Raw genomic sequence first — 27,617 nt, forward strand, 5'->3', positions numbered from 1 at the left:
ACTATTACCTTTGCTAATATATTCACAAATCACCACTTTATTACTCTTTATTTCTATTTCGGTATGAGTAGCCGTAAACGACCAAAAAGAAAGACAAGGCCACCAAAGAAACCAGTAGGTTTAGTTACTTTATATAGTCCGGTTTGTCTACCAGACTTAAAAGCAAACCTATCTTTTTATGTTTTATATGTGAACTTATCATTTTTAATTTTCTTTTTTCTTAATAAACTTATTTAAATGTATCTTCACGTCGTTTTCAGAACGCTGTGTACCAATTTACTGACAGTTGGGATATTTTAGCTCAGGCTATTCGTGAAATTCATAAAAAAAATGCGTCGATCCTAGGTTTTGAAGGACTTTATCGTGTTGCATTTAGAATAGTGCTTCATAAAAATGGAGACAAATTATATAATGGTGTAAGAGAAATTATTACGCAGCACCTGGAAGAAGTTGCTGTCTCTCAAGTTGTACCGGCCTTCCCTCTTTCAGGTGCAAGTAGTTCACAAACAAACCCTAATGGAGCTGGTAGGGCAAATTTCCTGAAAGTATTAAAAACTGTTTGGGAGGACCATATTACATGTATGCTTATGCTTAGTGATATTTTAAAGTATATGGTAAGCTAATGATTTCAAGTAAAGTTTTGTAATTATTTCTTTTACGTAAATTATTTTGTGCGGGAAAATTTTTTCCTGTTGTAGGCTACATCTAATAATTACACTATAATTAAGGATCGGGTTTACGCAAAACCTGCAAACGTTCCTCTTGTTTATGATCTTGGATTGGATCTATTTAGAGACATAATCGTCCGATCACAGAATTATCCAATTCAGAATCATCTTCTTGAAGTACTTTTACAGCAAATTATGCTTGAACGAGAAAATGAAATTATAGATCGTACTAATGTGAAAGCATCAATTGATATGTTACTGGAGTTGACTGACGCGTCGACTAAAGATACAATTTATGCAATTGATTTCGAAAATAAGTTCTTAGAATCAAGTTCGGAATATTATAGAGTTGAGGGACAAATGCTTGTGGGAGAATATGATACTTCAGATTACATGAAAGAGGTTAGAAATATATACATACATACATACATACATACATATAATCTCATCTTTTAGGTAGATAAGCGACTGAATAAAGAAGAGCAGCGCGTAGGCCATTATCTTTCACCGACTACAGAACCAAAGATTCGTAATATTGTAGAAGAGGAGTTAATTTCAAAGCATCTTAAGACAATAATTGAGGTAAACTTCATAGTATAAAAAATTTTTTTGGTTTTATAAATTATATGAAATAAATTATTATTTTTTTATTCCAGAAAGGTTTAATTCCTGTGCTAAGAAATGAAAAAATGAATGGCAAGTTTTTTGTATTTGTCGTTCAATGATTATTATATTTTTGTAATGTTATTTATTTAATTTAGATCTTGGAAGGATGTATAAATTGTTCGGGCGAGTTGTAAAAGGTCATGATGAAATGAAATCTGCTATTAGTGATTATATACGTGAACTTGGTAAAGCGATTAATGAAACAGTAACAAGTAATACAACTGCCGAAGGTGGTAATGCTGTATCTGTTGATAAACAAACGGAAGTTACTGTTGCTTTAAGATGGGTACAGAAGGTTCTAGACCTTAGTGACAAATTCGATAAAGTTCAGAATTTAGCTTTATCTAATGATGAAACATTTCAAACATCTTTTAATGAGGTTTGTCAGTACAAATGTTTTTTATATTATTGCTCAAGTTGATTATTAATGCTTATAATTTTTTTTTAAAAGGCTTTTGAATATTTCATTAATAAGAATCCAAAATCACCCGAGTTTATATCATTGTTTATTGATGATAATCTTAAAAAAGGATTAAAGGGGGTTAGTTTGACGTAATATTTATTTTCTTTCATCTTAATCAATTACCAATTTTACAATTTTAGGAAACGGAAAAAGAAATTGGTAGTGTATTGAATAAAGCTATTACATTGTTCCGCTTTGTTGAAGAAAAAGATGTTTTTGAACGATATTACAAACAACATTTAGCTAAGCGTTTATTACTTGGACACAGTGTTAATGATGGTGCAGAAAAGCGTACGATAAGTAAACTCGAGGTATGTCAGTCACTAGCCTATGATTATGAATGCTTCACTTTTTATTTTTAATATTTGTCTCATATATACTTCAGATTGTGAGCGGTTATCAATTTACCACAAAACTAGAGGAGATGTTCAATAATATGAGAATATCATCTAATACAATGTCAGATTTCAAGGAGTAATTGGATAAATTTTGTTTCAGAAATATAGCAAGCTTTTTTAATATAAAAAAGGATAAATTTGATACCGTAAACGGTGGCTATAGTACCCCTTAAAGTATAGTACCCCTACTCATAAATGTGATTTAGTACTATACATGAAAAATTTTCGCTTAACATGTATTTTATATTTGCTTCTTGGGGACATTATGCTTAAAATTTATTACGAAATACGAATACAAACATTATTATTATAATACTGTATTTATTAAAATTGTTACGGCATTAATATTCAGTTAAATTCATTTTCATAATCAAACTCTCCATATTTCATTTGTATCAAACAAAAAAGGATTTCTTTATTCTTTTAGGTTATACAAAGAGAAAATTCTGAATTGAAAATGATGATTTATATGATACCCGGATACCCGGGTACTATAGTCCATCATTTACTGTATTTTATTTTTAAAGACTGGAACCAATTAATTAATTAAGGTATCTTAAAATTTCTAAACTATAATACATGTCAAATTATTTAATGTAATCAAACTTATTTAATTTTTTAACAAAATTTTTAAAACAAGATATTTTTTGCAACTAAATATCAATTGGCAGCAAAAAAAATAATTATATAATAAGAGAATCTTCTTATCTAGTGATTGTCATCAAACTCCTTTTGTAAAATTTACATTTATTTGTTATTAGAAGATTTATTTAATAGGATTTTCTTTTGCAAAAAATACCTTTATCAATTAAAACTAATTACTACATTTTTACATCTAATTCTCTTGATATTAGTTTATCCTATTTTTATGCATAACAATATTTTTTAATTATTGTTAAATAAATTGAATGCTAGCTAGCCTTAGTATAAAATAGATGAAAATATAAAATAAATTATTCAATTGGTTATACTACCATATAATAATTAACTGTGCAAACCAGTTAATAATCCTTTTTGCATTCATTTACAAAATATTTTTATGAACTATCAATATGAAACATTAATAAAAAGCTAAACAATTATTGCATAGTGCACCAAAAAAGCTGGGGATTTTATCCGACCTAAAATGTTTAGGTCGAACAATAGAATGACACATGACCGAAATATGCAACTTGGCTGTATGTCACTTGCCGGCGATATAGCGAATTCTTTTAGATAAAAGTTTTGTTTTGTAATTAGAATAGCTCTTTCTTTCGAATTCTCAAAAAATGAAATTGTTACTAGCTCAAATTTCTACGAATTTTCTTAATTTCCTGCGAACTTTTCGTAAAGTTTATAGTTGACACTGAATTTTTTAATAATACTGTAAGTATTCTAATTTTCTTGTTTTAAAGAGTTTGAGCTGAAATGAAGTCCGATTTTAAATACTTTATATTTGTTTAGTTTTGTGCAATTATTCAAGTACAACAAAAAGTGCCATTCGGGGTCGATTCTAAATGATGCTATGTCAATTCTTCAAGTATGGACAATATTAAAAAGTGGACAATATTAAATTCTCTCATGATGAATGTTGAAAGAAAAAGTGCGAAAATTGATTCATATACCGATTCAAGGAACAATGATAAGAAAGCTGGTTATATGGTAATGTTGAACTTATTAATTATACAAAGTTTATTAGGCAAAAAGTGCATGTATAGAAATGCTCTCCCGCCTGGTTTTGTGCTCAAATTAAAGCTGAAGGGGAAGAGTAATAACAGATCAATATTGAAGAGTTCTTAGAAACAGAGGTAAATCTTACAAAATGTTTCCCATATGTTGATCAGAACGTGTAATTTAATTACTGATAATTTTAACAAACTTTCAGGTGGCATAAATTAGGATTTACCTCACACCAGTTGCTCATGAAACTTTCACTGAATGGAAGAAGAATCGCAAGGTAAAACTGGAAGCTGAGGAAGATCTGCTAAAGAGGCAGCTTTCAAAGTTGGTAAAGCGCAAGGCATATCTTGCCGTGATCTCTTCACGTTCAATCCTGTTCTTGTTAACCAGAATAAAGATTATGATGATGATGATTATGATCATGATATTCTTGATCTATCTGGAAGAAGAAGAACAAGGAGAGGAACTAAAACTGAACAAGTTCTTCATGAACAATCAGATGAAGCAAATAAAGAAAATATTGCTGAAAATCCTTATGAGGGAGGTAATAGTAATAATACCAGCAAATAATAAACAGAAAACATGATGACAATTCTTGTCACTGAAGAAGGTTAGAAAGTTTAGAAGTTAAAGAGGATTTGTTTGCGACAAAAGATCTGGATGAATTAAAAAAAAAAAAGACGAAGAAGATTGAATTGTAGATGTAAAGGCAAATTTCATTATTAAGTCATTATTAAATCATCAAATAATGCAACAGATAATTATTTTTGTTTATCAAATATTTTATTATAAAAAATATAGAACAGATAGATTCTCGAACTTTAAATATACTAGTATATCGGTTTTGTTTTTGTTGAATAAGCTCTTATTGTAATATCTGTTATTTATCCGGATAGTTGCAGGGAGCTGCAAAAATATACGCATTTTCCTGATGCCCATTAAATTTAATTTTTTACACGGATTTGCTAGGAAATCTCCCAGTGACAACTCTATTGAATTTATTATGTTAAATGGTCAATGATCTAATAATATCAATAGATCATTGACCTCCTCAGCTTGACACGAAAATTTTTTGTGTAACTAACACATATAGACGTCCAACGAGAGTTTTTTTTAGCAACCGGCAGACCGCAGCAATCGAAAAAATGAAAATGGGGTAAAACTGAAAAACCCTACATATTTTATTTTTACCAATTCCATATCTGATAATTTTGTTGTCCAGAGACTCGGAATATATTATTATAAACTCCCTTTATTAATTCTATTAATTATCGTGAAAGAATAGTCAATAACCCTAAGAACAACTATTAGTCTATCACTTTTGCTTATATATTCACAAATCACCGCTCTATTACTCTTTATTCCCGGTCCCGCTTTCTAATCTATTTTAGTATGAGTAGCCGTAAACAGCCAAAAGGAAAGATAAGGCCACCAAAGAAACCGGTAAGTTTAGTTACTATAGTCCGGTTTGAAAAGGTTTATCAAACTGTAGTAAATCCGTAACTTATATTAAGCGCATAAGAATTTCTTTTGTTCTTTATTGTTTCTCAAGTGTAGAAGTTATAATAACAAGTATAGATTTAATAGCTTACAAGTTTAAACGTCTAAAAAAAAGCCAGCCAATAATATTTGCGGATACTTTATATAAATATTCTTCTGCAGACTTTCTGTCAGACTTTCAAAGTCTTGACTTAGAAACAAAACTATTTTTTATGTTTATATGAATATGTGAACTTATCTTTTTTAATTTCTTTTTTTTTTTTAATAAAGACTTAATTATAAAAAAAACTTATTTATTTAAATATGTCTTCACGTCGTTTTCAGAATTCCGCTGACGCCCAATTCAATGACAATTGGGATCGTCTAGCTCAGGCTATTCGTGAAATTCATAAAAAAAATGCGTCGATCCTAAGTTTTGAAGAACTTTATCGTAATGCATATAACATGGTGCTTCATAAAAATGGAGACAAATTATATAATGGTGTAAGAGAAGTCATTACGCAGCACCTGGAAGAAGTTGCTGTCTCACAAGTAGTACCTGCATTCCCTCTTTCAGGTGCAAGTAGTTCACAAACAAACCCTAATGGAGCTGGTGGTGCAAATTTCTTGAAAGTTTTAAAAACTGTTTGGGAGGACCATACTACATGTATGCTTATGATTAGAGATATTTTAATGTATATGGTAAGTTAATTGATTTCAAGTAAAGTTTTGTAATTATTTCTTTTACGTAAATTATTTTGTGCGAGGAAATTTTTTTCCTGTTGTAGGCTACATCTAATAATTACACTATAACTAAAGGATCGGGTTTACGCAAAAACTGCAAACGTTCCTCTTGTTTACGATCTCGGATTGGATCTATTTAGAGACACAATCGTCCGATCACAGAATTATCCAATTCAGAATCATCTTCTTGAAGTACTTTTACAGCAAATTAAGCTTGAACGAGAGAATGAAATTATAGATCGTACTAATGTGAAAGCATCAATTGATATGTTACTGGAGCTGACTGACGCGTCGACTAAAGATACAGTTTATGCAACTGATTTCGAAAATAAGTTCTTGGAAACAAGTTCGGAATATTATAGAGTTGAAGGGCAAATGCTTGTAGGAGAATATGATGCTCCAGAATATATGAAAAAGGTTAGCAAAAATATATATATATATTTTTCTCTAAAAAAAAAAAAATTTTTTTGTTCCGAACTTATATATTAATAGCATATTATATCTTTTAGGTAGATAAGCGACTGAATGAAGAAGAGCAGCGCGTACGTCATTATCTTTCACAAACCACAGAACCAAAGATTCGTAATATTGTAGAGGAAGAGTTAATTTCAAAACATCTTAAGACAGTAATTGAGGTACGCTTTATAGTATAAAAAAAAATTTTGGTTTTATAAATTACATGAAATGAATTGCAAAAAAAAAATTTTTTTTTTTATTTCTAGATGGAAAATTCGGGTTTAATTCCTATGTTAAGGAATGAAAAAATGGATGGTAAGTTTCTTGTATTTGTCGTTCAATGATTATTATATTTTTGTAATGTTATTTATTTAATTTAGATCTTGGAAGGATGTATAAATTGTTCGGGCGAGTTGTAAAAGGTCATGATGAAATGAAATCTGCTATTAGTGATTATATACGTGAACTTGGTAAAGCGATTAATGAAACAGTAACAAGTAATACAACTGCCGAAGGTGGTAATGCTGCGTCTGGTGATAAGCAAACGGGAGCCACTGTTGCTGTAAGATGGGTACAGGAGGTTCTAGACCTTAAAGACAAATTCGATAAAGTTCAGAATTTAGCTTTATCTAATGATAAAGCATTTCAAACATCATTTAATGAGGTTTGTCAGTACAGATGTTTAATTATTTATTGTTCAAGATAATTACATCTTTTATTAATGCTTATAAATTTTTTTTTAAAGGCTTTTGAATATTTCATTAATAAGAATTCAAAGTCACCCGAGTTTATATCATTGTTTATTGATGATAATCTCAAAAAAGGATTAAAGGGGGTTAGTTTGACGTATCATTTATTTTCTTTAAATATTTAAATATCATTATCTTAGGCAATTACCGATTTATAAAATCTAGAAAACGGAAGAAGAAGTTGATAGTGTATTAGACAAAACTATTACATTGTTCCGCTTTATTGGAGAAAAGGACGTTTTTGAGCGATATTACAAACAACATTTAGCTAAGCGTTTATTACTTGGGCGCAGTGTTAGCGATGATGCAGAAAGGGGTATGATAGGTAAACTCAAGGTATGTCACTAATCTTATGATTGTAGTATTTCACTTTTTATTTTCTAATACTTGTCTCGTGTATACTTCAGGTTGAGTGCGGTTATCAATTTACTACAAAACTAGAGGGAATGTTCAATGATATGAGAATATCATCCGATACAATGACAGATTTCAAGGAATACTTGGACAAATCTGTTTTAGAAGTATGCAAGCTTATATATATATAAGGATAAGTTTGTTTAAATTAAAATATTGAATACATTATTTAATACATTTTATAATATAGAAACCTAAATTAGATTTAAGTGTAACTGTTCTTACATCAACGTTTTGGCCAATGAACCTATCAGCAAGTCCAAGATGTAATTTACCGCCAGAATTAACAAAAGCTTGTGGTACCTTCCAAAATTTTTATTTAGGTCGACATAGTGGTCGTAGATTAACATGGCAATCGAATATGGTAATAAATATTTTATACATTATATATTTTGATAACAGAGTAAGTTTGGATTTGTTTGCTAATTTTATTTATATACTTAGGGCACAGCAGATATTCGAGGTTCATTCAAAGCACGTAAACATGAATTGAACGTATCAACGTATCAAATGGTTATCTTACTTATGTTCAATGATAAACAGGATGGAGAGTCTCTATCGTATGAGGTAAAATGTCGATTAATGATCTCACCATATTATGTTTAAATTATGTATTTATATATTTTTTTCCAGCAAATCAAAGGTGAAAGTGATATTCCAGAAGCTGATCTCAAACGTAATCTTCAATCATTGGCTTGTGCTAAGTACAAAATCCTTGTTAAAGAACCTAAAGGAAAAGAAATCAATCCTGGAGATCAATTTAATTTCAATAATGATTTTACAGCACCATTGCAACGTATTAAGATTCAAACTGTAGCTAGTAAAGTAGAAAGTGAAGGCGAAAGAAAGGAAACACGAGAAAAAGTAGAAGAGGCTAGAAAACATCAAACAGAAGCTGCTATTGTAAGAATTATGAAAGATAGGAAGACTATGGAACATAATCTTTTGATTGCAGAAGTTGTAAAACAACTACAATCAAGATTTATGCCAAATCCAGCGTTGATAAAGAAGAGAATTGAGGCGTTAATTGAACGAGAATATTTGGAAAGAGCCACGGGAGATAGGTAAGCTTCATAATATATTTTTTATTTTAATTCTTAGTTAATTATTTCAATTATTAATAAATTTCTTTAAAATTAATTCAGGCGAGTATATAATTATCTAGCGTAAGCGATAACATAACGATAATAGGACATTTTTATCTAGTAATTCTTATTAAATCTAACGCAGCACATGATTTTTATTAAATCAATTTCTTTTTCTCTTTTTTTTTTGTTTGACAAATTTTTACCCCTTATCATCAAATTTCTTCAAACTTTTATTCATAGTTTTCAGGTTCAGATTTGTAGCTGCTTTTCCTTTTTTTATTTCTCGCAATATTATTTTTTCTTAAAAACAATACATTTTTTTTTGTAATTTGTAAAAAAAGCTTTTTTTGGGATTTAGTACTTTGAGATATGTTCAATCATTTATGCAAGAAAAAAAGAACGGGAAACTCGATTTTTTTATTCATAAATTACTAACTAATACTTGCTTACATGTTAAGAAAGATGAGGATACATTACGCGCTGGTCATAAATAGAAAATATTTTTAACCATATTTCGCTAATTCTTCTTTACCAGCTTTAGAATGTAAAAATTCATGTTTCTTTGTATAAGAAGAATAAATAAGATAACCAAAGATTATGGGAGGTCCAACGTAAGGAGCCTGAGACATTGTACGGCGGAAAACATTAAATATCCCATATTTTAAAGCACCAGCGAATGCACGTTGTTGAAATGAAGAAACTGAGTAGGTGACTATTCCCTTTTGTACGGGACCTCCCATGTTTCCCCACCAGTTTTCACCACCCATGACTATTATAACGGATTGTTCGTTTTGTTTTGTTTGGAAGTTATCTAAAAAAGCAGAACTAAAGAGTTAGGGAATAATTAAGACTAACTTTTTACATGTTTCAGTGCAAATTTATATACTTACATAAGTTTTAGAAAAGAATTTGTAAAAGAAAAAATTTTTTTTTTAATTAGTTATACAACAATGATGATTTATGTCGATCTACTACGAAATTTATCATCCAATCAAAAAATCAATAATAGATGTAAAAAAAAAAATTATTCATTTTTGACTTTTATTTAAAAGCAATAAAAAATAAACATGGATTTTGTAATGACTATTGAGGATGATAATGAAGTAATTTCTCTTGAAGAAGAGAATAGTGACATTAATGACGATACACAAATAAATAATACTAAAGCTAAAAAAACGAATAAAAAAGATAAAAAAGCTAATAAAAAGGAAAATAAAAAATTGAATAATGAAAAAAATAATGAAAAAAATAAAAGAGATGATAAAAATAATATTAATTCAGAAAATGATATTATTAATCCTGAATTTACATTTTTTATTGATGGAATTAATAATAAACCAATTGAACATCCATGGGATTTTAATGCTGCAAGAGCTGGACTTAAACCAAAAATACCTGTAAGATAAATTAATAAAATATCAAAATTTTCAAGAATTTTTCTAAAACAATTTATTTTCAGATTAATTATTTTAATTTTGATTCAACTTTTTAATAAAAAACAAAAAGGTTAAATCGAAATCTATTGATGAGATAATTGAAAATAAACGATTGGAAGCAAAAAAAAAGAAAAATCATGAAATAAATGGTAACGATAAAAATGGTACAAATAAAAAAAACCAGTGAATTTTTTGATTTTTAAAGAAGTTTTTTTTTTTAATGATGGATTATTTTAATTTGTCAATAGATAAAAAAAAGATGAATTATGATGATGATGAACTTAGTGAATCAGAGAAGGATGATGATCTAGAGAAGAAGTATATCGATCGAAACAAAAAGAAAGAAACAATGAAACATGATGAGGTTAGCGAAGATGATCGAGCTGAAAATGACGAAGAGGAAGAAGATAGTGGTATTGATTAGCTTTTTATATTTATTTTTCTACGAAAAAGCTTATATACATATATGCTATATATATTAATTTTTCATGTATTTAGACGAAGATGAGCCTTATACTTTTGGTGGAGGGGTTGATTATGTTATTGAAGATGAATATGTAGATACTAGTGAAAATGAGGATGAGGATGAGGATGAGAGACCCGAAGAAAAAAACGAACAGAAGAAGAAAAAAGCTTCTAATTCTGAAGGTAAAATGTATGATAAAGATAGTAAAGAAGATGAAGATGAGGATGAAGATGAGGATGAAGATGAAAGTGATGAAGATAGCAATGAAGACGACAACGAGTATGAAAGAGAGGTTTGCAATCTACTTTTAGTTTAAAGATTTATCTTTTGAAAATATCGAAGTTGTCTTACATATTTTATCCGTTAATATTTAGCGAAAAAAAGCATATTTTGCAGATAAATCCGAAATAATACAGAATGAAGATGCGGAATCATTTCAAACAATGAATTTATCAAGACCAATATTGAAAGGACTAAGCCAGTTAGGATTTATTCAACCGACGCAAATACAAAAAGAAACTATACCTATAGCACTTATGGGTAAAGATATTTGTGGGGGTGCAATAACAGGAAGTGGCAAAACAATAGCCTTTTTAGTACCAATAATAGAAAGATTATTTTATAGGCCAAGACAAACAGCAGAAGTGAGAGTACTTATATTAGCACCTACACGCGAATTAACTATACAATGTCATAGTGTTGCTAGTAAATTAGCTGCTTTTACTGATATTACTTTATGTCTCTGCGTTGGTTAGTATAGAAAGGTGTTGTTTTCTAGAAGAAATTTCCTTAAAAGAATTTTTTTTTAAAGTTTTTCTTTGTTTTCATTTAGGTGGGTTAAGTCTTAAACAACAAGAAACAGAATTGCGTGCACGCCCTGATATTGTTATCGCAACTCCGGGAAGACTTATTGATCATGTACGAAATTCGCCATCTTTTTTACTGGAAAGTATCGAAATTCTAGTTATAGATGAAGCAGATCGGTAAGATAACTACAATCTCGGGTGTTATCCTATAAGAGCATACTAACTTCCCTTTTCCTTTTTTTATAGGATGCTGGAAGTCGGATTTGCGGATGAGTTAAACGAGATAGTTAAATATTGTCCAAAGTCAAGACAAACTATGTTGTTTTCAGCAACAATGACAGATAATGTAGATGAATTAATTCGCTTATCACTGAATAGACCAGTAAAATTAATGATAGATTCTATTAAGTCTACAAATACAAAATTAATTCAAGAATTTATTAGAATAAGAGAATACCAAGAAAAAAATCGGGAAATTATATTATTAATCTTATGTAAAAAGTATTTTAAACATAAGGTTATAATATTTTTTAGAACAAAATCAGTTGCTCATGAAATGAAAGTTATTTTTGGATTATTAGGATTAAAAGCTTCCGAATTACATGGTAATCTTTCTCAAGAACAAGTAAGTTTCATGAATTTTAGAGTTTTCTTTTGATTACATGTTAATATATATATATTTATTAAAAAATGATTTTACAGAGACTGGAAGCCTTAGAAGCATTTCGAGATGGTAAAGTAGATTATTTATTGGCTACGGATTTAGCATCACGTGGATTGGACATTAAAGGAATTGAGACGGTTATAAATTATGATATACCACAAAGTTACGATCAATATATTCACAGAGTTGGTAGAACTGCTCGTGCGGGTAGAAATGGACGGTAAATATAAATTTTTTTTTTTTTAAGTACAATATAATGTAAAATACTAAGCATATACACAAAAATTTTATAAATATATAAAGGTCCGTTACGTTAACAGGAGAATCGGATCGTAAATTATTAAAATTGATAATAAAACATTCACAAAAAGAACAAATTAAAAAAAGGAAGATTGATGTAGAATTAATAAAAGAATATAGTAAAAAATTAGAAGATATTAAAGAAAAAGTAGAAGAAGTATTAAAAGAAGAAAAAGAAGAAAAATTAATGAACCAAGCTGAAATGGAATTATTAAAAGGCCAAAATTTATTAAAATACGAAAATGAAATTTTTAGTAGACCTGCGAGGACTTGGTTTCAATCAGAAAAAGAAAAGAAACTATCGAAAAACCTTTCTGCTGATAACATTGATGTCAAAAAAAGAATGAGAGATGAAAATGATAACGAGGAAGGAGTAAATAAAAAGAAAATTAAAAGGGATAAATATGCTGGTATGTCTAGAAAGAAAAAAAGAAGAATGAAATTACGTGAGGATGATTCCAATCCTCAGATGAAAATTGAAAATTTTAAAGCTGTGAGGTTAGCCAAAAAGAGTCGAAGACCCGCTAAAATTAATAAAATATCGGAAAATGATAAGACTAAAGAAAAGGCGAAAAATGGAGGTGAAAAGAAAAAGAAAAATAATGGTATTGGGTTCGAAATGGATTTAACTGATGTCACTAAAAAGGCGGCTTTTGCTGTTGTACCAAAAAATACAAATAAGAAAGGGAAAGGTGCAGGCAAGGGAAAAAGCAATGACGTTATTAAAAAGAAAGTTAAAAGTAGTAATGGTATAAAGAAAAAGAGTATGAATGTTAAAAGCAAACGAAGAAAATAGTATTAACAATATCGATTAGAACTGTGTTTATTTAAAATTTACAAATAGTTTGTTATAATAAAGTATATTAATTTGTGTTTTTTAAGTATCATAATTTAAAAATAAAGATATGATTTGATAATCAGTATCAACAAAAAAAAATTTGCAGTTCCTTTACTAAATTTAGATAGAGGTTAAGACAAGTGCGCTATTTAAGAATTTTAACCCCCTAGTTAAAGATGTGGCGGAATGATGTTATACGCACATTCAGATCAAAGTTTTTAGGAGAGGATCTTTTTATAAAAAAAAATTTTATCCATTGCAATTATATTAATTCTGCCAGTTTTCTACAATATAAGTAAGAAACGATTGTATTAGAATGTAGAACATGTAAGATAATAATTAAATTCTGAGTAGAATTTTTTAAATAATAGTTACAGAATAAGGATGATATCTTCTTCTGGTGAATTTAAAGAAGAGGAAAACAATGAAGCTGAAATAAGAAAAAAAGAAATTGAAGAAAAGTTGTGTGATGTTAAAAAACGTATCGAATCAATAACTCAAGGAAAACAAGTAATTGTTATGTATCTCAGATAGAGCAAGATACAAATAGTTGGTAATCGAACTTTTTATAATTATTAGGCCAGATTAGTCGCAGTTAGTAAACTTAAACCAGTAACAGATATTCGTTTGGCTTATGAACTTGGACAAAGACACTTCGGTGAAAATTATGTAAGAATTTTATTAAAAAAAAAAAAATTATTTTTTGAAATTGATTTAATAAATATATTTATTATTTATTACTTAGATACAAGAATTAGTTGAAAAAAGCGAAAAGGTAAAATAAAAGAAATTTATATGTAATAAAAACATCCCAATAAGTTAATAATTTTATATCAGTTACCATCAGATATTCATTGGCATTTTATAGGAACATTACAAAGTAATAAATGTAAAATGCTAGCAGGTAATTAATATAAGTTAATAAAAGTTATCATTTATTTATTATTACAGTTATTAACTTAGTTATGTATTAAGGAATACCAAACTTGTGGGTGGTAGAAACAATGGATAGTATAAAAAAAGCGGATTTAATGAATAAAGCATGTGCATCAAGAAATGATAAGTTAAAAGTATTTCTTCAAGTGAATACAAGTGGTGAAGAATGTAATTACTTATTCATTTTTTTTTATTAAAATTGTTTATATAAGAATAACTAGTCTTTTTATCTTTATGTCATTCAGCCAAAAGTGGGATTGAACCAGGAGAATGTTTAGACGTATTAAATCATATTCAAGATAATTGTAATAAATTAGAATTAATGGGTTTAATGACTATTGGAGCTCTTAATAGAGATTATTCTAATGAAAACCAACCAAATCCTGATTTTGTAGTAAGAACATTTTTTTTTTTTGTAAAAAAATTAAAAAAAATCTTAATAATTGAAAATAATTTTTTTTTTGTAGTTGTTGAGTAATTTAAAGGAAGAATTTAAGAAAGCAAGAGGAATTGAGTTAGAATTAAGTATGGGAATGTCCAATGATTTTGAAGAGGCTTTGAAGTTAGGCGCTACTAATGTTCGTATTGGAAGTACTATTTTTGGTTCAAGACCATCAAAACAAGAATTAAAACCAAATAATATTTAAGGTATTTTATTACTGTATCATGTTGACAATGGTATTTTAATGTTCAACATGTAACTTATAAAATAATCTTCTACCTAGTACCCCAGTTGAACATTGCAATAGAAACACTAACAGTATTAATAAACATCCTCAATGCTTTAATGTATCCCAAAGTACTAGGCCTGTTTTATATAAATCACAAAAGTTAGTGAAATTTAGAGAAAATATAAAGCACGTATAATATAATAATGTTCACCATGACTCCCAAATGTGTTGGGTACCAAGATCAGGAATGACCCATCCCAAGAATAAAATCATTCCTAATTGAAATGCTTGAGTATTCGTTTGAACGTTGGTCAAATTCAAAAGTAAACCTGTAAAATAACACTTTTTTATAATAAAGGAATGTGAATTCTTGCGTTAAAGATGGTATTATCAAAAACTATCTACTCACTTGCAATATTGATAAAATGAACGCGCCGATGAACCTATACCTAAAATATCAAATAACCCGTTACGACACATCGAATAATTATATAAAAAAAGGAATAAAAACGCGTTACCGACTTCATGGTTTCTACGTTTCTTGGAAACCATTTATCTGTATGTTTATCTTCGTTCATTGCCTTTGTCCACTTATTACCCAATAGCGGTCCATATATTAAGGCAGCTACGAGTAAACATAATAGTTGAATATTATTCCTTTAAGGAAAGTTAGACTTCGAATATCAAACCTGCTACGTGTTCAATTGCTGCTCCAACAACTACAAGAAAAAGTATATTTAGAATAAGTTTGAGACTTGCAAAATATTTATAATACTTACAAATTGCTGGTAAATTTACGTGAGGAACGATAAACATTTTGTCAAAACTATCGAAAGGATTGGCGTAGCAGATCACTGAGAGTCTGGACGCAGTAATTTTGGAGTTTATACAGATGTGTATTACATCTAAATTTAGAAATTTATTTAATTTATTTGAATTGTTCTGTGACGTTATGTTACAGCAAGAAACCCGACTACGCCAATTGCGCCACAATAATTAGTCATATCAAAAAAAACTATAAATACCACAATTTTTTTTATCCATGTTATAAAAGACAAAGTATTTAAAGTATTTAAATTAATTTAATATAATTTAAAAATATTTATTAAATGGCAACTAAAAGAGTCTTGGTAAGTTTTTCAACTATAAATTGAATTATTATTTTGAATTTATTAATTAACTGATGATAAATTATTGCTGCGGTTTTGTTATAGTTAGTTGGCTTGGGAAACTACACACACCCACAAACACGGCATAGCATAGGGTTACTTCTTTTAGATTATATAGCATCACAATTAAATCTCACTTGGTCAAAAAAGAAATCAATTCATGCATACACTACGCAATCAATAACAATATACATTGATCCTTCTCTATCATCTAAGCAAACTCAAACTAAACAGTCAAAGAAAGAAAAGAAAGCAAAAAAGAAAAGATGGGATTTTGGTAGTGAATCAGATGAAGACACTGAAAGAAACATTATTAACGGTGATACTACTGAACAAGACGAGAACAATTTAATCGGACCTTCTTTACCTCAAAACATATCCTCGGCTCCTATATCTCCACCAAATACGGTTGACCCCAGGAAATTTAAACCAAAACCTGATCCTGTTCCTTTAGAATTGACTCTGTTGAAACCATTATTATTAATGAATCATAGTGGGAAATCAGTCTCGAAAGCAGGTTTGTACTTGAGGATTACATTTTACGTAATTTATTGAATATGAGCTTATTATTGATATAATCAAATAGTACGGGAACTTGGATTTTCTCATACAAATATCATTATCATTCATGATGATATGCAACGTGAATTCGGTAAAATTAGCATAAAAAATGGCGGTAGTGCAAAGTGAGTCAAAACAAACACTAACCAAATCAACGAAGATCATGCATTAATATTTTACTATTGATTGTAGTGGACACAATGGAGTCAAATCAGTGATCGATCATTTGAAAACTGATGTAAGTATAATTTTCTAGTTATCATCTACAGTATTTCTATATAACATCCCTGCAGTTTACACATTACATTCATTACCATTCATTCTCTTTTAGGAATTTCGAAGATTACGTATTGGTATAGGAAGACCTCCAGGTGAAATTAATGATAAGACACATGATATTGTGACAGATTTTGTTTTATCGCGTGTTCCCCATAATGAAATGGAAACTTACAATAGTGACATATTTCCAAGATGCAAAGATGAACTATTTAAAGCTAGCATTCAGACTTTACAATAGATTTAGAATTAGTACAATAGATTTAGAATTAGCACGTGATTATGTACATAATCTAGCCTCTTATGTGCTTATACTGTATACCGTTTGAGCATATTGTGTATCCATAGATCCGCGTTATATACGAAAACCATCTACTATATAAGTAACTTAGATACCTTTTCGCGTATTAAAAAATTTTTAATAATAAAAAACCAAAATATAAGTATTTCACACATTTCTTTCTTCTTTAAAAGAACAATTATATTTTTTTACTTTTTTTGTTTTATTTTTCTATAATAAGGAGTGATTTTTTTTTGCATATTTTATATTTTTGACTACTATAAAAATGCCAACCAATTTATTAGTTTCGGCATCAACTAATATTAAAGTATGGGATTTAATGTCGAGGGATAAGAACTCTAATGAAATCGAGACTTCAAAAGTTATTCCGGAACACTTGCTCGGTGCTGAGGTTGCTTCGTTTACACCTAATAATACTTCAACTGCCGTTAATGTAGCTCGTTGGAGTCACGATAGTAAGACTTTTTTAATATTTTATAAATCGATCTAAATTTTCGATACAAGGCTATACTATATGATGGGATAAGTTTGAACTATAGATATATGTAAAATTATTATAGGTTAATAATATTCTTCTATTTTAGACCAATTATTGGCCGTGGCAGGGAATGATGGAACTCTTACAATACATAATTCGCAAGGAACACTTATAGAAACAATACTATCAAACGATAATGAATCGGTAACGTTTTTATTCAATTTAAAAATTTGATCTCTTTCTAATCGTTAACATTTAATTACTTATATATTATTAGAATGATTATGCAGATATTAATGCACTCCGATTCCTAAATAAATCACAATATATTTTATTCGGAGGATCCGATAAAATTGTTAACGTTTGGGATCGTAAGGAATCAACTTTTATTGAACCTTTTAAAGTAAGTCCATAGTAATTTATTGAATATTAAATAATTTAATCTTGTTAATCGTATTTACAATATATTAGGGTCATCGAAGTACTATAACATGTATCGACTTGAATTTGGATGAATCCATCGTGGCTAGTTCCGCATTAAATGGAAATATCATTATTCACAACCGTCAAAAATCAAATACATGTAATAATTTGACTGTATTGACGAAACAAGTGTGTTAAATTGCTATTTATTTATTTAAGTATTTAAATTTAAATTTTATTTTAATCATCATTAATTAACATATTATATTTCTTAGCCAATAAATGTTTTGCAATACTCTTATGTCAAACGAGGTCTTTTGGCTGCTGGAGGTGATGATGGATCGTTACGACTATGGGATACTGGTGTATCTACAACAGCAATACAGAAATATGAAAAAGCCCATCATTCAGAGATTAAGGGAATAGCCTTTTCTCCTTCCAATCAACATTTGTTGATAAGTGCAGGAATGGATAAACGTATTGTTTTATATGATGTTAGCAAAAAAGAGTATGTAAATGAATTAATCATTTTCAAGATTGAGTTAGCATGAATGGCCCTGAACATTTGTTATTTCTTTCTGGTGTAGAAATATTAATACTTAAACTTTATTATAAAAATAAAGGAGTCTGAAAAATATACACACAGATTCGCCTTTAACGGCTTTAGCTTTTAGGGCGGACTGTGTCACTATAGCAGCTGGTACGCTGCAAGGTAGGTACTTGCAAAATTTTAATTTATTTGTCATCTATATGCTTATTTTATAATTGATTTATTTTAATTTTTATTTTTTTATTTTTTTTTCTTGCAATAGGTAAGATTTTAATATATGACTTACGTTCATACAACAAAGCTATGTGTACATTATATGGGCACGAGCCTCATCCCATTCAATGTTTGCAATTTCAGGTAAACCATAATTTACTAGAGCTAATTTTTCAAAAAGCATCAATATTCACGGTTTAAATTTATATTAGGAGAAAGAACGTGTATCTGTGCGACGCCCTACTTTGAGTAGGAACAAAAGCGGTCATGTTAGAACATCATCAAAAGAATCAATTCTCGTTTCCCCTAACAGATCAACAAAAGCTTCGCCAACGCCATCTCCCCCAGCATCTAGTGAATCAAAGGAAAAGAATTACATGGATATGTTTTCACCGATCAAGGATTCGGTTGAAGATAGTGTTGTGAATGATGTAAAAGCTACAAATAAAACAACAAATAAAAATATTACGAAAATTCCATCGCCAGTCAAAAGCGATATAATAAGTTCAGGTATAATAGATAACCTGAAAGCACGTTTAGTCAATAAAGTCGGAGAAGCAATAAATGAAGTGCAAAAGTTACCGATAATTGGAAATAGTGATTCTATTTTGCCGGATACAACAAGTCCAAAGAAACGGGTAGCTTTTATGGATCTTGAATCAATTCCTAACAAAAATGACATTACCACTGCTTCCGCAAGTAACGGTAAAATTAATCACATAAATCATAACGGGACGACTATAACTAATGAAAATATTGTCTCCGCTGTTGTTACTGCTAGTAGTAGCAATGCTGATAACATGAATAATAATGGGACTGCTATAATTAATGAGAAAATCGATACTGTTACATCCAATAGTGATAGTAATATTGATAACATAATTCCTAATGGGACTACTATCGTTGATAAAAATCTTGACACATCCACTTCCAATAGTAATAATAGTAATAATAGTCCAAATAGTAATAATAGTACAACAGGCACAGCAACAAGCTTTCAACTTCAAGTTATTGGAAGCGTTGTTGATGAATGTTTGCAAGATTTTCGGATATCATTACGAAACGATATACAAAATATGCATTTGGAATTGTTACGACAGTTCCATATTCAAAAGGTATCTTTATTTTTAATGATTATTATAATTATATTTATAATATTCTAATCCTTGTTTTTTACAGACGGAAATGGAAATGATGTTTCTAAAATATTGTGGAGAAACAATGTCATTACGAGAAGAAGTTGAACGACTTCGTGAAGAAAATCAACGGCTAAGAATGAAATTGTAAATTACGGAGAAGATCAAAGTAAATGATATATTTTGAAATTTGAAAATACATTTGTGTATAATAAAGGGCCAAAAAGGAGCTGAGAATCATGGATAATTTTATTCAAATTATTTTCATATTTTCTAGAACATTTAATAATAATTAATTTTTTTTAAAAAAAAAAGAAACCGAATAGAAAAGAACAAAATCGCAATAAAAAAATGTTTAGATAACAGACTTTATTGTTATTTAATTTTGACTAAAATTATTAAAAATATGAGAAGACCTTTGCGATTCAATTAACCAACCTTCATTATCAAAAAAAACTCCTTCTTTAGCTAATCTTTCTAATTTAGAATTAATTTTTTCATTTTTATTCTTATTATCATCTTGATCACAAACTTTTCCCTTTTTATCTCTACCAAACCATTCACCATCAAAACCACCAATAAAGAAATTAGAGGCAATAACGCGGTGACATGGTATCGGTGAAGGAGCAAAAGGATTAACACGGAGTGCATTCCCAACCGCACGTGGTGATGATGATAGAGCTGTTGCTAGTGACTTATATGTTGAAACATACCCTTTTTTTTAAGGAAAAAAAAGGTTAGTAAAAAAGTAAAAATTTATTTCAAAATATATAAATCATATTACCTTCAGGAATCTAAATTGGATTCACAATAAAAGAAAATAGACAGTTGATCGAGGTCTTAATTAGATTAAATCATAACAACATTATGAAAATGTGAGTTAGTTAATACTCGTTACCTGAGAACAAAGATCATATACTTTAAATTGAAATTCTGTTATAATTCTACCGGTCTTTAAATTTTTAAAAGATTTACGGTCGTTTTCTGTTAATGGAAAATATATTGATGGTGAAGAGTTTATAATCATAGAATTAGCCAATACATTTTCAGTGTCATTTAATAACTCTGAAGTATAATTATTATCAGCGATAGAACACATCATTAGTTTTTTAGCAGGAAATTTTTTAAAAAAATGGGACAGAAGCGGTCATTAAATAAATGATGGAATATTCAAAACAAAATGCAGATCAGATCTTTTGGTTAACATATTTCATTATTTGATTGACTAATTAGGTAAGTAAATTGCCGCAGGCACAGTCTAAGTTATAATATTATTAATGTAAATGTTACTGTGCCCGAAAAACAAAATGATGACAAATTCTATTAATAATGTTATCTTTTCAAAATCGGAAAATAAATTTTTAAAGTTTCATAGTAGAAAGTTGTTCATCAGCAATCGGACACTTCGAAATACCGGAGTTGGGTATGGAACGGATTATTATAGTATAATAATAAGTTTATTTTTAACTCACGGGCAGTCTCGCGATACATCGAAAATAAATTTCCTACTTCGGTCTTTCGAAGGTTCCACCGGGTCTATCGAAGATCCGCCCGCCTGATTTCTTTATTTTTCGAATAGTCCGGTTCATCGAAACTGCCCGTGTACATGTTTTCAACGATAGACTTACAGGTATGGAAATCTAAACTGATCCCCTTATTCCCCTAGGATCCTTGAGATTATTCAACAGCTCTGGCCTCTGGATGAAATAATGAATTGAATGATTAGTCCGAATTTGGATCGAAACCCTAATTTGCTATTGATTTGAATTTGTATGCTAATCTAAAAACTGACCCTAGAAGTTTTTTTAAGAAAAATTGTTTACAATATATGAAATAAAGTACGCGTAGTCAAATTCTGCTCTACTCAGTCCGACGTTTTGTTTCGTAATCAAGACTTGACTCGCATTGAATAATCAATCTTTGAATTTCTCACAAATTGAATTGTTCATATTTATATTTACCGCAAGTTACTAGATAATGATTAATAAATAAGATTCTACATCCTCTAAGGAAATTAATTGGCCTTTTTGTTTGATTAAGTTTGTTCTTTAATTATAAATGATTTTGGTTACTTGTCGAAGGCACTTATAATCGTATTTAATCTATATTTTACATTTCATTTGTGAATAAGTGGATGATACTAAGAAATTCGTCTAAACAGAATTTGACAGAATTTAAATCTTTATACATTTATTACTTTAAAAGGATAATTATTGGCTGATGAAATAGTGCGATATGATAAATGTTCCTTACGTAAGAAACTAGTAATCTATACGGTTCAAAAATTATAACTCTTAATTCTTAACATCAGAAAAACTGGGAATTGTTATGTTAACGCATCTATTTTTATTACAGTTATCATGTTAAATAAAGGAAACAATTTCATTCAGAAAGTGCTTCCAAATTAGATTCATAAAATTACTACCGTTGACAATAAAACTAAACATTACCGTTAATAAAAACGAAATTCGCAATAACCTTTGCATTTTGTAGAGTGAAATATCACTTACCATAAAATAATAATAACATCAGTAACATCAATAACCCATTATATAAACATACAATGAAAAATTAAATTTCTTCGCAACACAAACAAACACAGTAATATCCATATTCATTTGTTCCAATAGAAAAAAATCTTTTGGTTCTTTGGTCTTGGTTATTTATTATTATTATTATATGTATTATCGTATTATTTGTTATTTCGGAAATTCTGATAACAAAAAGCATACATGTGCTAGGGTTACCAAAGAATTCTATTGATGTAAAATAAATGTCAAGGTAAAAGTAAGATGAGGTTCGTTCAATAAAATAAAATAGTAAAAAAAAAGAAATAAATTCGTATTTTGTATAAGCAAAATACAAACAAGTTATAAATACGAATATAAAAAATGAAAAATAATTATAATATTACTATCAATAACATTCATTCACAAACTAATTCTCAATTTCTTAGTTATCCCACGCCCATCCAGGACTATTGTCCCCTGCATTACCAATTTCCAAATTAAAAGATTCAGATTTGAGATTTTTGTTACGAAAAAGAGATGATGATAAATCATCACTTTTTTTATTTTCACTACAATTCTGGAATTGCCATGTAATGCCAGATTCTTCTTCATCCTCAATTTCGCCCTCCTCCATAGAAGAAGACGAACTTACCTCGCCGTTAACAATTCCATTATTATTGTTATTTAATGGAGTTCCATCGTCCATTTCTCCATCTTCGCTTTTGTTTTCATTATTTACGCAACATTTGATTGAAGTCACTTTTATCTTTGGTAACATGTCGGCAGGATTTTCATTTTCTCGATCATTATCACTATTGGATTCTTGAGGTTCACTATCAGAACTCTCTATATCTACTTCCTCTGATCTAGGTTCACTTGCAGCGCGAGTATCAGTTATTAATACCTCTTCAAATTCTTCTTCATCCTCCTCAGCATCTTCTGTCCATTTTTCCAATTTTTTTGCAAGAGCCACTTCATCACCAACACCGTCTAACGCTTCAAGTATTTCCAACAACAACTCGTACTCATGGCATGATTTTTCATACCGAGAAATTTTTTCTCGAGTATGTGAATTAATATGATGAGATATCGCGTCATAAGCGGACGTTATTCGGTGTTGGGCAAAAGTAGTTATAGGAGACGAAGATGGTTGTCCAAAATTGATTGGAGCAAAGAATGAGGCGGTGTAAGGAGTCATTAAAGACTCGTCAAAATCAGAAGAATAATGTATACTAAATTAATTAGAAGGACATGAGGAAAAAGGATAAAATTTCACTAAATAATGAATATAATTTTAACTTAAAATTTAACTCATACTTGTCTTCGCTGTGAACTTGTTGAAAATACTCTGAAGCTTGACCGGGAATTACTTTGAATGGCGCTGGAATCACGTTTGTAACAGTACTGACGGGAGTTTTTGCCTGAGGTAATTAATAATGACAAATTAGGATTTGATAAAAAACTCAGCAAAATGTAAATTTAAATATAAAAGTACCTTTTTTACCGTGTTTCTATTACTATTATCCATATCAAATCCTTTTCTTTTTTTAGGGATATCATCTAAAAATTCTGGGATATTTGCAAAGTTTCTTCTCAATGGACCATCGGCAATATCCGTGGTACTAGCTCTCCTAGTTCTTAATTTCTTATTCGCCAGTTCTTGACCATTTCCCCATGGTGAGAAAAGTTCTCCTAGATCATCGTCTTCATCTTCCATATCATCCATTATCCTAAAATTATTATTTATTGAAACACCATTATGTCCCAAACCATTAATGGATGGTATTCCATTTATTAATCCTTGCATAATGTTCATTTCCGTAATATCACTCTTCGTTTCTTGATTTAAGCTCTGAAATTGGCTCAATACTTCATTAAATGTTGGTGCCGAGAAAAATGCTTGACTCGTCGTCGAATCCGTGTCCATAATTGTAGTAGAAGTCATTGTATTCGGTATTTTAGATAATCTTTGAACAACAAATCCTATAAGGTCTTGAAATAAGGCGCATGCTTCTCGAACAATCATTTGAACGATTTCTTCTCCCTCACTCTCTTCTAAATTATAATTATATAAACAAACCGTTGACAACTGATAAGTCATATAAATAAGTCTATAAGCTGATTAATAATTGATAACTTTTGTTACCTGTATGCTGACCGAGAAAATTACAGACAATTACTTTCAGCATTGATGTCTGTATAGTGCGGAAATATGCCGAAGCTATACGTGCTGTTTCAAAACGTGATGTTATGTCTGATCCAGGAGCCTAACAAGATGATTAAAGTTCGAAAACGCAATACAGTAAAATATAATTTACAATACAACGTGAAACTCACTGCAAACCAGCCAAGTACTGTTTGACCCTTCCAGTTCATTAACTTTGCAACCGTACAATCAAGATCTTGCAAATTGGCTTTATAAGGATAAAATCCCTAATAGTTTTAAAAAAAAAAGCATAAAAGAAATTTAGGACACGTCTCAAACTTCTACAAATTATAAATACTGACCTTCACGTGTATAACTAATCCACGATCTAGACATTCTTCACGTTGACCGAATAAGATGCCCTGAATGGAAGTTCCATCGATTGCAGGCTTAAGCCTGACAAACACATCTAACAAGGGGTGTGAGATATACGGTCTGCCGATTGGTTCGAGGAAGATGGTTTTACAAAATAATGTGACAGCAATTAAGAAATGGTATATTTACAAAGGTTAAAACTTTCATACCTTTTGGGATCTGAATAGTAGCTGGCATTTAGATTTAGATTTCACGTTGTAAAAGAATCAACCAAGTCACGGCATGAGTCATTTCATATTATTTACTTTATTGACCAATAAAAAATAGGATCTTTAATATAGCCAAATCAGGAAATCAACGCAGCGCTGCCAGGGTCGTGTCGCACAGATCATTTTCTTTTAGACAAAACTCGAAGCGGTGCTTTAATATTTACTTTCAAAATGTCTCACCAATCTGGAATTCGAGGTTAGTACTTATCAAAGTTATTAGATAAATATATTATCACTATGTGACGAGTTACTTTCTTATTTCTCCTTTAGTTTCGCAAGAGCTCGCGGACTTATTTGCAAATGCCGTTAACAAAAATAATTTAAGAATTATTCGCGTATCAATTGTTAATGGTAGTTTTTTGAGTATTTTTACATCATACGGTTTTTTAAATGTGAGCAATAATTGCGCGTATTTATTCAATTACTCTAATAGAATCACTAGTTCCGAACGGTACAAAGGATATTTCTGGCAACTCGGATTCTGGTAATAATTCTGAACTTTGTTGTTAATAATTATCGTTCCTATTCTTAAATTGTGATGATCATTCAATAGACTTTGCGGGAGTTGGTGAATTCTTAGAAGAGAAGGTGCCTTGCTACATTCTTTATCGACTTGATTCAAAATCTTTAACAGAAAACTATGAATGGTTGTTTATGGCCTACGTTCCTGATCTCGCTAAGGTATTTTGAAATGATAATTTCTATTTTTATAATTTATTCAAGTTCTTTTAACAGTTTTCGAATTGTAATTTAGGTCAGAGATAAAATGTTGTATGCGTCGACACGTGCGACTTTATCAAAAGAGTTAGGAGACACTCACTTTGTTGATTCTATGTATGGTACTACAGTAGTGAGTTAAATATTCTTAAATCCTTCCAGCCTGTAACCTATGATGATATTTTATTTATTATTTATCTTTTACTATTTATACTATATATAGTCTGAATTTACACTAGAAGGATATCAAAAGCATAAAAAACATCAGGATGCCGAAGCGCCATTAACAGCACGCGAGAAGGAATTAGCCGAAGTGAAAATTGCCGAAGTAAAGATGTTTGACTTAATTGACTTAATTTTTAATTATTTTCAACTGTTTTAAGTTTTCTTTTATTATATGACAGGCTAGCGCGAATGCATTTAGTTATTCGGCACGTAAATCTCATGCTGCGGGAATTTCTTTTCCAATGTCTGACGAAGCAGTGCAAGCTATACAAGGTTTGCAACAATCTGATTTAACAAATAATTTTGTTAAACTAGTAAGTATCATTATATTCTTGATATTTCAAGGATTTTGTGATGATTATAACCTGTTTTATATGTTGATTCACTTATAGTCATTGGATACTGATAAAGAAAAGATCGAACTTGATGAAGTTAGAAAGATCGATATTAACGACCTTGCAAGCTCTTTTCCTACCGACTCTCCAAGATTTGCTTTTTACGTATATCAGCATACGCATAACGGACAGGATGTTAGATCCAATAGTAATTATTAATAAAATTTTAATGATTTGGTCATAAATTATATTAGCATTCATTTTTTTTTTTTAGTTTTTATATATATTTGTCCCCAGAATTCAAAAATTCGTGAGCGCATGCTATATTCTTCATGTCGAGGTTCCGTGATTACATTTGGTGAAAGTGAAGCCAACATCACGATCACTAAAAAGGTAAATAATATTTAAAAGCTTTTTATTAGCTATTAAAGCATTAACTAATTGAATTATCTTTATATAGCTGGAAACGAATGAGCCTGCTGAACTTACTAAAGAATACATTTTGGAAGAATTATATCCAGTGATTGATACTGCACCAAAATCATTTTCTAGACCTAAACCACCGGGAAGGAAAGGGGCTGTTAGAACATAGATTACGTCACATACAAAAAATTTCTTTGTTTATTATTTAAATTGTATATTTTTTGTTTTTGATATTAAATTATTAAATCACTGTCATATGTACTGTATTTATTTAAAAAATGATATTTTGATTATGATTATAAATTTGATCTGTTTATAAATTTTATAGTTGTTCTGTTTACGAAAACTTGTCAAGTGTTAGAAGGTTACTTCTAGGGTTCAGTGAACCGATCCTATATATGAAGAATTTAATATATACATTATAATATTTATAATTTGTAACCCTTTAAAATTTAATAGCCATATGATCAAATTTATTTTAGATCATTGGTTTTTAGAACTTAAAGTTTAATCCTACTGAAAGCAGTAACTAAATAAATTTTATGTAAATATAAAACATTTCTTTCATAGCATCCTATCCAACTAGCAGATATATCCAGAAAGCATAAT

General features: G+C 29.6%; 12 protein-coding genes across 15 annotated transcripts; 8 read left to right on the forward strand and 4 right to left on the reverse strand.

Annotated features, from left to right (window-relative positions):
- Window positions 1-63: 63 nt before the first annotated feature.
- OCT59_028471 (uncharacterized protein) lies at window positions 64-2,275 on the forward strand (the record flags this gene model as incomplete). Its single annotated transcript, XM_066147308.1, has 9 exons — window positions 64-114; window positions 261-614; window positions 699-1,070; window positions 1,125-1,250; window positions 1,325-1,364; window positions 1,430-1,713; window positions 1,786-1,875; window positions 1,938-2,108; window positions 2,183-2,275. 9 exons carry the CDS (start codon window positions 64-66, stop codon window positions 2,273-2,275), a joined length of 1,581 nt encoding a protein of 526 aa, XP_065994027.1.
- Window positions 2,276-3,716: 1,441 nt separating this feature from the next.
- Window positions 3,717-4,424, forward strand: OCT59_028472 (uncharacterized protein; the record flags this gene model as incomplete). The annotated part of the gene is made up of 4 exons (XM_066147310.1): window positions 3,717-3,836; window positions 3,975-3,982; window positions 4,074-4,182; window positions 4,245-4,424. The coding sequence occupies 4 exons, from the start codon at window positions 3,717-3,719 to the stop codon at window positions 4,422-4,424; spliced, it is 417 nt and encodes a 138-aa protein (XP_065994028.1).
- Window positions 4,425-5,246: 822 nt separating this feature from the next.
- On the forward strand, window positions 5,247-8,866 carry OCT59_028473 (uncharacterized protein; the record flags this gene model as incomplete). The annotated part of the gene is made up of 13 exons (XM_025325696.2): window positions 5,247-5,297; window positions 5,679-6,035; window positions 6,153-6,494; window positions 6,587-6,712; window positions 6,800-6,848; window positions 6,914-7,197; window positions 7,279-7,368; window positions 7,448-7,618; window positions 7,690-7,803; window positions 7,887-8,060; window positions 8,141-8,263; window positions 8,330-8,760; window positions 8,842-8,866. The coding sequence occupies 13 exons, from the start codon at window positions 5,247-5,249 to the stop codon at window positions 8,864-8,866; spliced, it is 2,337 nt and encodes a 778-aa protein (XP_025180014.2).
- A 298-nt stretch (window positions 8,867-9,164) lies between these two features.
- OCT59_028474 (uncharacterized protein) lies at window positions 9,165-9,697 on the reverse strand. The gene is made up of 2 exons (XM_025316673.2): window positions 9,675-9,697; window positions 9,165-9,609 (listed from the first exon to the last, which is right to left on the reverse strand). Exon 2 carries the CDS (start codon window positions 9,549-9,551, stop codon window positions 9,288-9,290), a length of 264 nt encoding a protein of 87 aa, XP_025180013.1. The 5' UTR covers window positions 9,552-9,609; window positions 9,675-9,697; the 3' UTR covers window positions 9,165-9,287.
- A 102-nt stretch (window positions 9,698-9,799) lies between these two features.
- Window positions 9,800-13,344, forward strand: OCT59_028475 (uncharacterized protein). Its single transcript, XM_025323273.2, has 9 exons — window positions 9,800-10,181; window positions 10,291-10,384; window positions 10,469-10,633; window positions 10,719-10,978; window positions 11,061-11,436; window positions 11,519-11,669; window positions 11,739-12,117; window positions 12,195-12,376; window positions 12,460-13,344. Exons 1-9 carry the CDS (start codon window positions 9,852-9,854, stop codon window positions 13,250-13,252), a joined length of 2,730 nt encoding a protein of 909 aa, XP_025180012.2. The 5' UTR covers window positions 9,800-9,851; the 3' UTR covers window positions 13,253-13,344.
- Window positions 13,345-13,470: 126 nt separating this feature from the next.
- On the forward strand, window positions 13,471-15,028 carry OCT59_028476 (uncharacterized protein; the record flags this gene model as incomplete). The annotated part of the gene is made up of 9 exons (XM_025308712.2): window positions 13,471-13,589; window positions 13,666-13,804; window positions 13,874-13,963; window positions 14,040-14,069; window positions 14,132-14,198; window positions 14,270-14,398; window positions 14,476-14,624; window positions 14,698-14,878; window positions 14,956-15,028. 8 exons carry the CDS (start codon window positions 13,471-13,473, stop codon window positions 14,875-14,877), a joined length of 903 nt encoding a protein of 300 aa, XP_025180011.2. The 3' UTR covers window position 14,878; window positions 14,956-15,028.
- On the reverse strand, window positions 14,858-15,770 carry OCT59_028477 (uncharacterized protein). Its single transcript, XM_025316672.2, has 6 exons — window positions 15,681-15,770; window positions 15,591-15,620; window positions 15,424-15,526; window positions 15,311-15,350; window positions 15,113-15,243; window positions 14,858-15,038 (listed from the first exon to the last, which is right to left on the reverse strand). The coding sequence occupies exons 1-6, from the start codon at window positions 15,715-15,717 to the stop codon at window positions 14,948-14,950; spliced, it is 432 nt and encodes a 143-aa protein (XP_025180010.1). The 5' UTR covers window positions 15,718-15,770; the 3' UTR covers window positions 14,858-14,947.
- A 180-nt stretch (window positions 15,771-15,950) lies between these two features.
- Window positions 15,951-17,360, forward strand: OCT59_028478 (uncharacterized protein). Its single transcript, XM_025316671.2, has 5 exons — window positions 15,951-16,031; window positions 16,116-16,587; window positions 16,657-16,756; window positions 16,824-16,869; window positions 16,963-17,360. Exons 1-5 carry the CDS (start codon window positions 16,011-16,013, stop codon window positions 17,146-17,148), a joined length of 825 nt encoding a protein of 274 aa, XP_025180009.1. The 5' UTR covers window positions 15,951-16,010; the 3' UTR covers window positions 17,149-17,360.
- Window positions 17,361-17,473: 113 nt separating this feature from the next.
- OCT59_028479 (uncharacterized protein) lies at window positions 17,474-20,375 on the forward strand (the record flags this gene model as incomplete). The annotated part of the gene is made up of 9 exons (XM_025316670.2): window positions 17,474-17,663; window positions 17,793-17,890; window positions 17,964-18,089; window positions 18,158-18,298; window positions 18,385-18,617; window positions 18,733-18,821; window positions 18,922-19,016; window positions 19,085-19,987; window positions 20,052-20,375. The coding sequence occupies 9 exons, from the start codon at window positions 17,474-17,476 to the stop codon at window positions 20,157-20,159; spliced, it is 1,983 nt and encodes a 660-aa protein (XP_025180008.1). The 3' UTR covers window positions 20,160-20,375.
- OCT59_028480 (uncharacterized protein) lies at window positions 19,975-21,175 on the reverse strand. Of its 2 annotated transcripts, XM_066147311.1 has the most exons (4): window positions 20,907-21,175; window positions 20,793-20,802; window positions 20,447-20,722; window positions 19,975-20,281 (listed from the first exon to the last, which is right to left on the reverse strand). In XM_066147311.1, exons 1-4 carry the CDS (start codon window positions 21,108-21,110, stop codon window positions 20,262-20,264), a joined length of 510 nt encoding a protein of 169 aa, XP_065994029.1. In that variant the 5' UTR covers window positions 21,111-21,175; the 3' UTR covers window positions 19,975-20,261. The 2 variants fall into 2 exon arrangements, with proteins under 2 accessions (XP_065994029.1, XP_025180007.2); XM_025316669.2 differs by lacking the exon at window positions 19,975-20,281 and having other exon boundaries at window positions 20,347-20,722.
- Window positions 21,176-22,628: 1,453 nt separating this feature from the next.
- OCT59_028481 (uncharacterized protein) lies at window positions 22,629-25,431 on the reverse strand (the record flags this gene model as incomplete). 3 transcript variants are annotated; one of them, XM_066147313.1, is made up of 9 exons in its annotated part: window positions 22,708-22,764; window positions 23,171-23,750; window positions 23,836-23,939; window positions 24,014-24,573; window positions 24,665-24,785; window positions 24,856-24,951; window positions 25,027-25,159; window positions 25,249-25,258; window positions 25,425-25,431. In XM_066147313.1, the coding sequence occupies 9 exons, from the start codon at window positions 25,429-25,431 to the stop codon at window positions 22,708-22,710; spliced, it is 1,668 nt and encodes a 555-aa protein (XP_065994031.1). The 3 variants fall into 3 exon arrangements, with proteins under 3 accessions (XP_065994030.1, XP_065994031.1, XP_025180006.2); XM_025316668.2 differs by lacking the exon at window positions 25,425-25,431 and having other exon boundaries at window positions 25,027-25,133; window positions 25,249-25,331; XM_066147312.1 differs by lacking the exon at window positions 25,425-25,431 and having other exon boundaries at window positions 22,629-23,750; window positions 25,027-25,331.
- Window positions 25,432-25,479: 48 nt separating this feature from the next.
- Window positions 25,480-27,333, forward strand: OCT59_028482 (uncharacterized protein; the record flags this gene model as incomplete). The annotated part of the gene is made up of 10 exons (XM_025316667.2): window positions 25,480-25,504; window positions 25,579-25,659; window positions 25,742-25,792; window positions 25,862-25,989; window positions 26,063-26,158; window positions 26,249-26,353; window positions 26,430-26,564; window positions 26,643-26,793; window positions 26,860-26,978; window positions 27,046-27,333. 10 exons carry the CDS (start codon window positions 25,480-25,482, stop codon window positions 27,175-27,177), a joined length of 1,023 nt encoding a protein of 340 aa, XP_025180005.1. The 3' UTR covers window positions 27,178-27,333.
- Between the last annotated feature and the right edge of the window lie 284 nt (window positions 27,334-27,617).

The sequence above is a fragment of the Rhizophagus irregularis genome, chromosome 8, assembly GCF_026210795.1.
Source record: "Rhizophagus irregularis chromosome 8, complete sequence".
NCBI lineage: Eukaryota > Fungi > Glomeromycota > Glomeromycetes > Glomerales > Glomeraceae > Rhizophagus > Rhizophagus irregularis.

What these genes read in the sequence shown, in the direction of transcription:
- OCT59_028474 (XM_025316673.2), bottom strand. Translation starts at nt 9,551, where the DNA reads ATGGGTGGTGAAAACTGGTGGGGAAACATGGGAGGTCCCGTACAAAAG.
- OCT59_028475 (XM_025323273.2), top strand. Translation starts at nt 9,852, where the DNA reads ATGGATTTTGTAATGACTATTGAGGATGATAATGAAGTAATTTCTCTT. An exon ending in AAATGGTAACGATAAAAATG is followed by an intron (nt 10,385 to 10,468) that starts GTACAAATAAAA and finishes ATTTGTCAATAG; the next exon opens with ATAAAAAAAAGATGAATTAT. An exon ending in ACAACGAGTATGAAAGAGAG is followed by an intron (nt 10,979 to 11,060) that starts GTTTGCAATCTA and finishes GTTAATATTTAG; the next exon opens with CGAAAAAAAGCATATTTTGC.
- OCT59_028477 (XM_025316672.2), bottom strand. Translation starts at nt 15,717, where the DNA reads ATGTTTATCGTTCCTCACGTAAATTTACCAGCAATTT. An exon ending in TCATTTTATCAATATTGCAA is followed by an intron (nt 15,244 to 15,310) that starts GTGAGTAGATAG and finishes ATTATAAAAAAG; the next exon opens with TGTTATTTTACAGGTTTACT. An exon ending in CAACACATTTGGGAGTCATG is followed by an intron (nt 15,039 to 15,112) that starts GTGAACATTATT and finishes TATATAAAACAG; the next exon opens with GCCTAGTACTTTGGGATACA.
- OCT59_028478 (XM_025316671.2), top strand. Translation starts at nt 16,011, where the DNA reads ATGGCAACTAAAAGAGTCTTG. An exon ending in TGGCAACTAAAAGAGTCTTG is followed by an intron (nt 16,032 to 16,115) that starts GTAAGTTTTTCA and finishes GTTTTGTTATAG; the next exon opens with TTAGTTGGCTTGGGAAACTA. An exon ending in GAAATCAGTCTCGAAAGCAG is followed by an intron (nt 16,588 to 16,656) that starts GTTTGTACTTGA and finishes ATAATCAAATAG; the next exon opens with TACGGGAACTTGGATTTTCT.
- OCT59_028480 (XM_025316669.2), bottom strand. Translation starts at nt 21,110, where the DNA reads ATGATGTGTTCTATCGCTGATAATAATTATACTTCAGAGTTATTAAAT.